Source organism: Plectropomus leopardus, chromosome 11 (genome assembly GCF_008729295.1).
Source record: "Plectropomus leopardus isolate mb chromosome 11, YSFRI_Pleo_2.0, whole genome shotgun sequence".
Classification (NCBI taxonomy): domain Eukaryota; kingdom Metazoa; phylum Chordata; class Actinopteri; order Perciformes; family Serranidae; genus Plectropomus; species Plectropomus leopardus.
Window position 1 is genome coordinate 20,954,598 of NC_056473.1, and position 13,227 is coordinate 20,967,824.

Below are 13,227 nucleotides of genomic sequence, written 5' to 3' on the forward strand. Positions count from 1 at the left end.
CCACAAAACCAAACAAGTGCAATGCCCCAAACCTCTTTTTGGATTCCATGAAGATGGAGGGCATCTGGGCATCCGGGTCCAGAATCTTATCAATTTGTATCTGTGCTTTCTGATAGATGCGATCCTGGTCCTTCGGATCTCCGAGGCCACTTGTCATGTCGTCCATGGCAGGGAAGTCATAGTGGCCCTTCCTCTTGGCACGCAGACGTATTTTGTTACGATGGTGTTCGATCTCAGACTTGTGTCTCAGTGCTACCTGGATCTGAGGAGATAATTACCTCATGAGACATCATCTTTAAAATATGCATAGATCAAACTAACAATAAGTTAAGACTTCAACAACCAGGATGACAAATTTATCCATATACATGACACACTGTTAGAGACTTATTGTAAAAGCTACAGCAGCATCAGAGAATAAATAACATCATGTCTATTTTAACCAGTAAATTAGTTATTTAGAGATTTTAAAGGACTTGCAACGCTGTCATCTGCTCCTATCAGGTCTTCTTTATTCCTTTGATAAAAGTACTTGAAGTCCTGGATGCCTCTGTACCTGAGCCAATAGGCCTTCAAAGATTGTAATTTTCTTATGTAATAAAGGAAAAAATTGAACATGAGATGATAACAGTGTTGTGTAGTCCATTGGGAGCATACACTGTGTTTGTGGTTTCTGTGTGCATTCTCACTCTGCTAATGCATATAAATACATATTATATAAATACAAGACAATTTTTCTATAGTTTTCCAGTGTGGCATCATTAGTTTGATACATTTTGTAGAAAAAAAGTATCTTTTGTGTCCTCATGCTTCACCAGTTTCAATAAAAAAGTCATGACTCAAAAACATTCCTAAACCGTTCCTCTACATCTCTTCATCCTCTTCATCTACCAGCAGATTATCTTTTACATTTTAGAAAAAAATGTTTATACGTTTGGATTACTTTATTTGTTAAAAAAAAAGATCAATTTTTGCCAAAACAGTCAGAACAGCAAACCTCTTTGTTGATTTGGTTGGTGTCAGACAGTTTGCCGTTGATGGGTGGGCTATGCAGCGGTGGGACAGGCATGGGCTGCATGGCGATGAGCTGGATTTTGTTGGGGAGTCTCTTGCTTGCCTCTGTGGCACGAGACATGCGGTCAACGTGTTCAAAGATGGAGGCTGAGGATAGCTGCTCGTTTGTACCGTTCATAGGAGGAGGACCTGAGAAAGGAAGCAAGAAAGTAAAAAAAGAGTCATAACTTGGTCAGCATAGTGTAGTCACTGCGAGTCTAATGCTGACGTGGTGATCGAGCGTAGATAACTACTGCGTAAGAATCAGTATGAAACATTTACCTTTTATTTACTGACACGACTATCTTTGTAATACAGCCTTTAACAAAAGTGTGAAGTAAATGTTTCCGTTGGTGACATGGAATGAACACTGATCTCTATTTCCAAAAGACTTCATTTCAAACAAAATGTCTCTGCCTTTGTTTGTGAAGTTGATTGTCTCTGCGACTGACGGCTCAGCAGACAGTGATGGATGGTGAGAGCAAACCGAACAAAACTACAACAGAAACAAATAGACAACACAGACACAGCTGCTGGAGGTCAAGCCTGAGGTCTACAGAGACACACATGGGAAGAGGACAAACTCTTACCAATTCTATTCTTGCCTGCAAACCGCAACAGAAAAGGGAAAAAAAGAGTTTTATTGAAGTGAAGGAGATTAAAAAAAACAACAACAACAACTTAAATAGAAGTGGTTATTATAAATTGTCAATAGAAATTTTAAAAAAGCTTCATGAATTAAGGTCTGGCTACTATGAGTGATTTTCAAACTAAAAATAAAAAAATAAATAAAATAAAGGGGAGAAACAGAGAGAAAAGGGCAAATGAGTCATCAAGGACGAATTTCCGCCACTGATAAAAGCTTTTCCTGAAGTCCATTAATCAGAAAGAAGAAAGAAAGGAGCTGCTTCTGATGAGCAGAAAACACACTGATCAAAACACAGGCTCAAAGAGCAGAAAAAAGACAGCACATTACATAATACTTAAAGTGTCTTATATACAACCTACTTATAAACACTGTGTCAGAGCATATACAGTTCCAGGCGGAGGTTTATCAATAACAAAACAGAGACCATTCCTCTGTGGGTGAGTCAGTCTGCAGTCTGTGTGCCTGACTGCCTCTGGCTCCAGCACGTAGTCGCTGACTGGCATTGCAGGCTTGAATCTATCAACAAGCTGTCAGATAGAGTAACTTCAGCTATTTTTTCCCTTCTGCCTCCTCTCTCTGGACTTCTGTCGACCACTGAATACAGTTCCCACCAGGTGTTTCTTTTGCTGTCACTGTTCCCCTCCGTAATTTTGATGTTATAGCTTGGTTTGACGCTGCACTTTTCCTCAGTCTTCTTCTGAGCTCTCCTCTTCCAGCCCTTCACAGCCTCCCCTGCCCTCAGTCTGACCCTCTTGTCAATCAAATCATGCCAGCTCGAGTTGCTCTGTTCTTGTCTCTTTATGTCTGCCCCTTCAGTTTCCACCTCCCCCTTCTGTGTTTAGACGAGTGGTGTGAGTGTTGCCTAGGCTACTTGCCATTTAAAACATTGATGGGGACCTTACGGGTCTGCTTGCTGTCGCTGGGCGTGGCGTGGGCTCTCAGGTTTTCCTCGGTTGATTCCCGCTCACTGGAATGGTCACTTACCACAGAGTCACCGTCAGACGGCGAGATCCTACCCAGAAAACACACACACATACATACATACATACACACACACACACACACACACACACACACACACACACACACGTACATGAATAATAGAAGTGAAGGAACACACTAACACACTGAAATGCCATGCATAATCGAAAATGGTGCTTTTCCAGAGAGATAAAAGCTGAGGAGACTTCTAAGAAACGCTGATTTGAAGCTAGTAGTGCCACACGCTAGAAAGTATTTCCACTGACAGAATTGTTAATTTTGTCCTGGCTGGCTATCAAGTGCAAAGAAACAATCCCCAAATCCACATAAAAAAATGCTGGTGTAATGGATTCTATTAAAGACAGAAGTTACTAAATGCATAATGTGCTGTTGTATTCATGTCACACAGTGATGGATAAATATGTTAAACATCATTTAAGTTGTCACAATGAAAATTATTGATGAAAAACCGAAAATTCCTAGTAAATAAAGCATGTTTAAATAAAATGAAACTGTTTATAAATAGGTATAAATAAAATCTGCAAAGACTGTAACAGAAAGATATTTACATTAACTTTGTTTACTGACATTCTGCAACAGAAAATGAAAATCCCTTAATGTCTAGTGCATCAATAATTGATTAGACGATCTGTCAAAACCTTTTTGTCTCGTTGACCGACTGTTCCAACTGAGGTGGGTGGAAAATCAGAGTGGTGGGGTAAAAAAACAAGCTCTGTTGAATGTGAAAATAATTATCTTTATCAGGGTAAAGGATTCAAACCAACACACATTTTTGTGATTAAAAATTCGAAATTTAGTGACCAGAACTCGTTTTGGGACTTTTTTGTTATGAAACCTCTACAGACATAACCCTAATTTAATTGAATGTTCTCATTTCCACATATTTATTTTGTCTCACCATCAACATTTTTTTTAGTCTTAGTCACTCCTCCCACTCTGTACTACCAGCAGCACTGACCTTCCTCGCCTTCTGCCACTGCGGGATGCTTTGGTTGAGGTTTTGGATATGGGTGTGGGGATCTCCCCATTCTCAGATGGAGTGAGGCCATCTTTAAGGGACAAGGGGAGGGGCCCAGGGCCGGGCCCTGGCGGGCCAGGCTCCTGGATCACCATGACATCATCCTTACTCTGCTGGCCAAGATGCAATTTGGCAAAGTCAAAGCCTTTCACACTGGGAGCCTGCAACTGAGGACAGGGGCAGAGGAGATGGAGAGAAATAACCAGTTTTAGGACACAAGGAAATAAACGTTAGGAAGCCATATGGCAGAAGTTACATGTATTGGTTGTGTAAAATGAAATGAAAACAAGACAGTATTGCATCCTGACATCCTGACATCCTGGCGAAAAACTGAGATTTTGGGCATATTTGCCTAAATAACAAGTCTTCTTCATCCAGTGGAATAAAAACTTCCAAAATATATATTTAGGTGTTTACTTTAGTTTAGATTTTGGTTTTGAAAATGCAAAAACAACATATTTCATTAGATAATGCCTCATTTGCATATTTCAACATGAAAATTTCCAAAAACTAATACAAGAAAAAACTGTCTTAAAGTTAGTTAGCAACTAGGGAAGTTTCATAGGGATATCTATTAGTTAAACATTTTTACCCTTTTCACTTGAGGTGTTTACTCTAAGTGTGTAATTTAACTGCCCATAGGTCAAGACATCCTGTGTATTAATACAATGTTATTCTTTTGACTGATTAAATTGTCACCCAGCCCTCCTTCAGTGGCAAATGTGCCGCAAATTCAAGATCAGATAGACATGTTTTGCAGTACATAATTAGGCTGAATGACTGATGAATGGATGTCCAGGAGGGAGACTCAGACAGACAGACATTAATGAGTAAAGAGAACAAGTATGAGAAAGAGGGACAGGGAGAGATGAGGGGGAAACACTGAGCTACCTCCTTTCCTTTGAGGAGGTGGGGGATGGAGGCTGAAGATGGAAGCAGTGCGACTATTTGAGTGTAAAGCCCTGGAGATTTTCCGACAGCAAAAGAGTAAACACAGGATGTCAGATCTCAGTATGTGTGCTTGCAGTTTGTGATACTCTGGTCCTGCGATGTGTATAGAAGAGAGGAGAAGTGTGACGTGCCATGTTCCTGTTAATTCTCTGAATTATATGTACACTCGCTGAGTTTATTGATGCTAAATGTCTGGCTTAGGAGAGGCTTGTTGGTATAAACCTGCTAATCTAGTGCAATGCTTGCCAGTATGAAACTGCTAATCCTGAGAGAGAGAGAGAGCGCGCGCGAGAGAGAGTGTGTATGTTTGTGCTCTCAGCGGCATATAAACAAGGCCGGTCTTTGAAAGGGAAAGGATTCAAATAGCTGCAGCTCATAGTAAAAGCTGTATCGTTATAATTAGCACTGAGGCTGAATGAGAGAAAAGACAGCCAGTGATATCTCCCACATACTCACTAATTACTACTCAGCCTGGTCTAATGGTTAATTAGGGAATCACTCACAACAAACGGTTGATACGTACGTCTATTAATCTACTACTTCACAACACAGTAATATTTTATATTCCTCAGAATCTACAGACTATAGAGACATCAATAGGGAATCCACTTTGAAATCCAGCATGATCAATAATACTGGATTTTCCGTGTCTGGACCTCACAGCCAGGAAAAGCAGGATCCTAATGTCTATTAACGCAAACAAACACTAGTATCTATGGCTACTGTACAATATACCTCCTCTTTGGCTCTCCTCCCTTTAGTTAACACTTTCATTTTGTCTTCTTTCTTCGTCTCCGCTGCTTTCTTTGTTGTTGCTTTGCTCTCTATTCGTCTTTGCTCTTCAGGTTTAACTCCTTTCTTTTTAAATTTATCCTTTTCTTCATCTTTGTCTTCCTCCTCCTCCTCTTCTTCTTCCTCCTCTTCCTCTTCTTCCTCTTCCTCCTCCTCCTCCTCTTCTTCTTCCTCCTCACTGCTCATAGTTTGTTTGCTTTTAGGAAGAGCTACTGGTATCTAAGCAGAAGCAATAAATATTTGTAGTGATGATGCTTTTGTTTCTGTATCCCAAAATTCAAAAGCTGAACTATAAACTATTGACCACTGTGCAAGATCACTACTGCTCAGAGAGGAAACACACACATAAACTAGCTGTGTTTTCCAATACCCATTTAACCATACAACACAGTATGGCAAAAAAAGATTTAGTATGTCCCAACACATAGTGTGTCAAATGCAGTATTCGAAAAAAAAAAACAGGATGTTCAACTACATGTGATTGGGTTTTGCAGTATGTAAGCCAGCACGTTTTTCTGTCTATCATTACCCACAATCCTCTGCGCAGCGGCAGATGCATCACATCTAAACAACAGGAAGTCAGCTGTTTGACAACTGACAGACGCCACAATGATGGATGACTGCATGTTCAAATAGGAATATTAATTGTTTAAGTGTCTTCATCTTTGGTGAGCTCGGCAAATGGAGATGTGTTTTATCTTTATGGTAACGGATATATGAGAAAAAGGGGCCAAAGTTCAGGGCCTAGTGCTATGAAGAAGTAGTATATGTTGACTGTGTGCATACTGCATATAACAGCACATACTTTGCAAGGGCAGCCGCAGAACCGACAAAAAGTTAAAAGTTTGCGTTTCAGAACACGCTCTAGGTCTCCTTTACATCTTCTAGAAACCACCAGACAACACGCTGTACCTTTCCTCTTTTAACCTCCTCCTCCTCCTCCTCTTCTTCATACTCCTCTTCTTCTTCCTCATACTCCCCCTCTTCCTCCTCCTCACTAAACTGCATGTCCTTTTTAGTTGGAGGGAGTGTCTGCTGAAGACAGGCCCTTGATTCTCTGAATGAGGTAGTAGACTGGGAGAAGGGAGGTGGTGTTAAGTGACAGTTGATTGAGCTAAGCAGAGAAGACAGGCTAAGTGGTAGTTACTTCTACATATTAGATTCACTGCATTAAACCAATGTGGAGGGTTTAGCTCATGGCTCAGCTCAACCTAAAAAATAAATGCAAGTGGAGGTAAATAAAAACCAAACACAGACAGAATAATCAACCAGTGAGTCAGAAAGCGAAAAAAAAAAAGAAGCCAAACAGAACGCTTGTTACTCAGCATTAAAAAAAAAATCTATTCTAATAGACTGGAGTGGTATTAATGATAAAAGAGTCACTGACTTAACTGTAAAGAGGCAGCTGAGAAAGCGAACTGCAGGTGTTTGCTTCTCACACAGAGATCCAGTTATTGTCATACCACAGGGAGTACGAGGCTTTAAGGTAGTGCTGTCTCTCAGCATTGCAAAGTAAAGATGTCACATACCTGGATATTAGTCCTACATGTCTCCCTCATATAAATATGAATGATCAAAAAATATTAGCCAGTTTTAAATAGTGTCACACATTATGAACTTGGACCAAACGTTTGTGCCCTTTCCTTACACAAACAAAAACAAATAAAGCATGACACCTTGAGTTTATAAATCTTGCTTTTAGTATCGGTGTCACTATCAAGTACCAGACTTAGGGCTGTCAAATGATTAATATTTTCAATCCCAATTGATCACAGAATTCCTTTAGTTAATCCTGATTAATTGTAGTTTTGATCATGTTTTCAATTCCATTATTTTGCCATTTCAAAATCCATAATGACAAAGGTAAAGCAATTCTTACCAGACTGTCTTGATTAGAAATCAAATGACAGTAAAAAACTGCCTTGGACTAGCATAAATTGGGCATGTTTGTTAGGCAGAGACTCAGAGGCACAAACAGAATCCATGTTCAATCAGATTTCTTGAGGTCAGAGGTCAGGGGACCCCTGTAAATGGCCATGCCATTTTTTCCATTGGCAAAATTGTGAGTGGTATTCAAAAACTGTGGAGCGTTATTCTGCCCCCTCACTGAGAATTTAGGAATAGTATCACTACATTCCTCAGCTATTCTAGTTTCATATGATACCAGTGTCATCACTTTAGCTTTAAAACTCAGTCTGGTACAGCCACTGAAGTGCGATAATGTTGGCCGGTGATTGACGCAATTTAAAAAAACGCTTTAATTACAGACTTTAATCGCTTTTGATTAAGGTGTTAACACTGACAGCTCTAATCAAAATAAATCCTCATTACTATACAGTATACAGTCTATCAAATGCAAAGTAAAGGTTTCCAAGTGGTATTATTGATAGTGCTGTTGTTGCAAACAAGACAACCACATAGCTTTCTGTTTTTCTCCAATCCTTGGAACGACCACTGTTCCCATAGTTACTTTGGTTCTTCCACCATTCACCATTTCCACCACTGAGGATATTAACTGCAGAAAACTTACTCTGATTCTCTTTGGTAACTGAAGAAAGTTATTGACAGCTACCGCAGACCACAAAAGTGCAATCCTATTCCCGTATCGGTAGCACAGAGTCAGTCTCTCCCCCACCAGAGGACAAAACAATTCATTGCTCTCCACTGACTTTGTACTGCATGTTGGTACCTCCCTACCTTTTACGTCTGCTAGCAAATAACAGAAAAACAACTGAAAGCTGGTGGTGGAATGCACTACCAACACAGTGAAGAATTCATACTCAATAATTCAATATTTTTTTACAAGCCAAACCAAAAAACTGAACTTGTAAGCATTAAGATGTGAGGCATCAGCAGAAAGAATACTATGGGATCCTGACACTCAGTATCCCTACGTCCAGTCAGCATTTTCCTAAATTGACCACATAAACTGTCAATGTTGACTCAGACTAAGCTACAGTATATAACCTGGTTTTGATCTTTGATAGCTTAAATGACCATATTACCTGGTGACTCGATAAAATTGTTGTAAATATCAAAGTATGTCTCCAAGATAAGCAAGGTAATACTACACTTCATATTTTAATTTTAAAAGCTTAACAAGGGACAAGAGTTGCAATTTAGCCTTGGCTAAAAACTCTGCATTGAACCGACTTGGTATGTAATATATGAAGCAATGTTTTATGCATTTGTCCTTGTCAAATAAAAAGAAAAGTAATGAGAAGGGACACTGAGACAAACTGATGATACTCAGTTTGTCAATGTAACTTTTCCTCTCGGGTAGACGTAAGGGTGCAAAAGTAATCCTTGGACATGCTGAAATCTAATGTTTTTAGATAGCTACAGGCACTTTGTTAGTGCTTCAGCCCCTGGTTGTATATTGTGGCACCAATAGTTTCCCTCCTAGTGGGGCTTGGTTTCAGAGTCTTTGTCTTTATGGCTGACACACTTCCTGTGTGCTAGAAATCTAGCCTTCAGAGATCGTACCCGATGGCAGACAGAACTATGTAGTAAAAGTGAGAATTATGGGGATCCAATCTAAAAGCCTACGGTGTCATTATTCAATATCCATTACATTATGCAATTGGTATTTACTTCAAGATAAGTTAAAGCAAAAAAACTTGCCTATGTGTTTGATTCTCCACTAAACTTGACCCTGTTTATCTCAGAGTGAACTGCTGTGTTTTTATCAAAGACTATACAGCCAGTGATTTCATTATTCTATAAGAACAGTTTGTTCATCTGGATGCTCTGTACGAGAGACGCTGAAGAACAGAGGAAATATGTCTAGTGTAAATTAACTTCAGGGCAAAAGGGACTTTTAAGTGCAAGAGAGGCAATGCACAGACAGGAAACAATGTCTAAGCAGCCAAACAACATCATTTCTTTTTCAAGCGAAGGCAGAAAGGAGGGCGAATTTTTTCAGCTGTCACTAACTGAGAATGAAATGGGACAAAGGGGAACTGAAGGACAGGCCTGTCAGTGCTTTCAGTAAAAGAGTATGTAAGAAGACTTTTTAAAAAAGCTGAAATAAAATAACAGAGCAGCGAAGGCCCATTACATGCACATTCTAATCCAGCTCGTGTCTTCTAATAAGTCTCTCCACTCATTAAAGTTTTACTAATCCCATCTAAAAGAAGAAATGATGAGGTCCGGACTCTATGCAGTCCTGCAGCACATTCATGGCAATGACAGATACACCTCATTAATTAGCAGTCCATTTGAATTCGTGAGTGGTTTCGTCTTTCTCGCTTTCCACACCAGGAAAAAACCTTTCAATGCAGAATACAGTAATGTTTATACAACTGGTTCATCCATTAATATAACTCAGCCTAATGTAACCCCTTAAATACATACATTAGCTGTTAAAGTAGAACTGTGAGGTGAAAATCACTGTCCATCGACTTGAAACATGACTGCAATGCCAATTATTTCAAACATATCATTAAAAGAAAGAGCTGTAGATCTGAAATGACTCTGAAACACTGACTCAGTGAAGTCTGATGTGAAGTCAGACAGTGTGCGACACTGATGGGACTCTACCTTCTGTCTTTGCTGGATGGAGGTCATGGCGTCTGGCTGGAACTCCAGCTTGTCTGTCCGACAGAGTTTCCAGTACAGGATGGAAATGATGACGATAACCACGACGAGGGGAATTACGACTCCGATGACGATCCACGTGTTGGTGTTCTCTGCGTCAGAGGGTGAAGACGCCACCTTCTCAACAGCTATAGTCAAAGAGATGGAGACAGAGAGAGGTATTAGTTTGAAGTTTGAACTTAAGACACAAAATATGCACCAAATATTTCAAGCACTTCCCTTTGTTCCCTTTAAGCAAGTACACAAAAACCTTGAGAACGCAAAGCTAAACATGCTGTATCGTTGCTGGCTCCTGTCTCACTGCTGTATTCTTTAATGTAGACCTTCATTAGTTTTAATTAACACTTATTTCATCCCCTGGGAAAGTACCGTAAGAGAACACAGTCAGCACAGACAGAGAACTCCCTTGAGGGGCTCTCATTAGGCCTTCATCTCTTGTTTAGATTCTTAATGAGGAAGACAGGCTTTTGGTACAGCATGTACAAGGGGAGGTAATTAGCTCAAATGCTACTATAAACATACAAAGGAACACACCGAGCCAGCTTGTATTCCTTTTTATTTCTTATTAGGAGCTTGTGAACAATTGTGTCCTTTCTCCTTCTTTCTGGAGTCCTCTGTTCCAACATCTATTAAGCTCTGCCCAGTTGAGTACAACTAGTCCTTGAGAAGTTTCTTTCCACTGTGCAATCCACATAATAAAGCTAAACAGTCCATGTAGTAAACGGTATTTCAAGTCACATACAGCAAAACAACAACTGCTCTGTTTTTTGTCTATATCCACAGGCAAAAAACACTATTTCAACTTCATACTAGCACCTGGGAAAACAGCAGTGACTCAGTGTCTTGCTCTAGGACACTTTGGCAACAGGGATGCTCACAGATGTGGGAGCTTTAATTTAGTTTCTCCACGTCAAACACCCTTACATCACTCTAATGCCCTTGAACGTCAGTTACTGCGCAAGAGGTACTCACGTTGTGCCAAAACGCCTTGGACACGGTATCCCAACACAATGGCAGCCCTTTGAACGTCCAGGCTGTTGAGAAGGTTGGCTGTTTGAACTGCAGGCATCCTCTGACCATTGAGACCCTCCACAAAATAAACTATCTCCAAGGGATGGTCCTCACCCACCAGCCTGCTCGTACTCACAACCTAGGAGGGGATAAAAAAAAAAGAAAGGTACAGTGGGACATTTGTCCAACCATCGTTGGCCACATAGCCACAGCAAAAAAGGGAAAAGTCAGGGAGAGAGCCGCCACATTCAGGAGTGGTGAAATGTTGAATACTTTGGCACTGAAAGATAAAACAGTTGTTTTTGTCTCATTTGTATGTGATTTTTTTCACCTAATCTAATCTAGTGTTGAATGAAGTAATAGAAAAAAGGCATTAAAAAACAACGTTATTGTAATTGTAATCAATTTAAGAGCACTGTTATTGGTACTGGTATCATATTGTTTGAAATGATACCCAGCCCAATCATCGGAGCAGCTTTAATCCGTTTCTAAATACTGTAATTCAAGTCCTAAGCTGTTTGTATTGAGCTACTGGAGTATGAATGATTGATAAAGGTAAGAAAGAAACAGAGAGAGGAGACTTGGATCAGGCAGTTGGTGAGGTCATAGGAGATTTTGACTGCATCCTAGAATTCAAGAAAACTCTTCAGTTTGTTTGGCCATGTGTTCAGGGCATAAGTCTATTGGATTAAAGTGTAAAAAAATTCTTGCTATACAGGAAACTGTCTTGTGGAAAGAATCCTATATACGTTTGATGTTATATAGTTACATGAAGCATTTTCAGTGCTGTTGACCACTACAAGATAGCTTCTGCTGCTGCTGTCCACCACTCTTTTAAACATCTGGCAAACATCATGGCCTCTTATGACTTTTTCCAAACATTTACATGTCCAGATGTAGAAAAAGACAGAGGGACACTCAATAAACCCGATTAATTATTAGCACTGCTCAGGGACCGAGACTTGGAATCCTCAGTTTGGTGGATTTAGCAGTTATCTTATTAAAGGTTTTTATAGGTCTGTTGACAAATTTTACAATGAGACCACTGTTTCTCCATTCTGTGTTCGTTTTCATTTGTTTCTGGTTGAAGAACACATACACAACCAAACGCAGACTAGTGTGAGCTTCAATTCAAATCCATTTAAATGAACATTAGGCGTACAACATGTTTTAATTTCGATGTTCCTATGTGTTGTCATAATCTGGAAATCTTTTTCCCTCTGCAACATCTGTGGCTCATAGACAGTGCTCAAGCAACTGTAAAAAGTGCTTCCAAAAATGAGAGCAGGGTCCAAGGAAGATGAGGCGTTGTACTCTCTACATTAACAATGAAATGTCTGATGAAGGCCCTAATGAGCAAAGTGTCAATTTCTATGATACAGACGACTTTTTAATGGAGAGTGCGGAGCCTCATTTTCTACAGCACTGTGTAATGTTAATCATTTTTGAGTTTTTGTGACTTCAGAAACCAGAATTCACACACCAACTTTTTGGCACCTTTGCTGCTATATGCTATATATAACTGGTTAAGCCCAGAAAAACGACATATTCAGAGATTCTCTCTCTGATCTGTCACTTGTTTTGAAATAGCAGTCCACATTCAATTATTGTCTTCAGGCACATAAATTAAATAACAATATTTTGATTATATTATATGTATTTGTATGTACATTCCACCTCTTTTAAGAAAACTTAAACTTGCCTGTGTAACTGTACCAATTGCTGCATGGCCAGCTTTTAGATGAGGAACTTTAAAGGCTTTTTGTCTACCTAAAGACATTTCCTGTACACATTTTTATTTCATTTTAGTTTCTTTTGTAAGTACAAATATGTTTTGTTTTTTTCTTACACAAACACAACACAAACATACACACACAAATATTTATAGAAATAGCAAACTCATGATATCTCATAATATATATCAGCTTGTTTTATGAATCCCCATTAGAGTTTTCATCGTCTGAATATTTCTCCTTGCTGTCTAATATGTCTGTGTGTGTTTGCAGTCTCCCTCTGGGTGCCCTCAGGCGCAGCACAGTCTGCTGTCTGCATTACTGGAAAGAGTAAAGTGCAGGTCATGCCTGGGCTGACACAGAAAAACGGCTGGGCAGGCTCTCTCATCCAGGGTCTAATCCAGTCCATGCATGGTTAT

At 39.7% G+C, this 13,227-nt stretch overlaps 1 protein-coding gene across 1 annotated transcript in view; it reads right to left on the bottom strand.

The window, feature by feature from the left end:
* The window catches only part of si:ch211-1e14.1 (UPF0606 protein KIAA1549), a 48,182-nt gene that overhangs the window by 8,981 nt on the left and 25,974 nt on the right, over positions 1-13,227 (bottom strand). Inside the window, exons 10-15 of the mRNA XM_042496611.1 lie at positions 11,037-11,214; positions 10,008-10,192; positions 3,663-3,889; positions 2,578-2,714; positions 998-1,203; positions 33-262 (exon numbers count right to left, since the gene is read on the bottom strand). Coding sequence (XP_042352545.1) covers positions 33-262; positions 998-1,203; positions 2,578-2,714; positions 3,663-3,889; positions 10,008-10,192; positions 11,037-11,214 — 1,163 coding nt within the window. The remainder of the gene's footprint in view (positions 1-32; positions 263-997; positions 1,204-2,577; positions 2,715-3,662; positions 3,890-10,007; positions 10,193-11,036; positions 11,215-13,227) is intronic.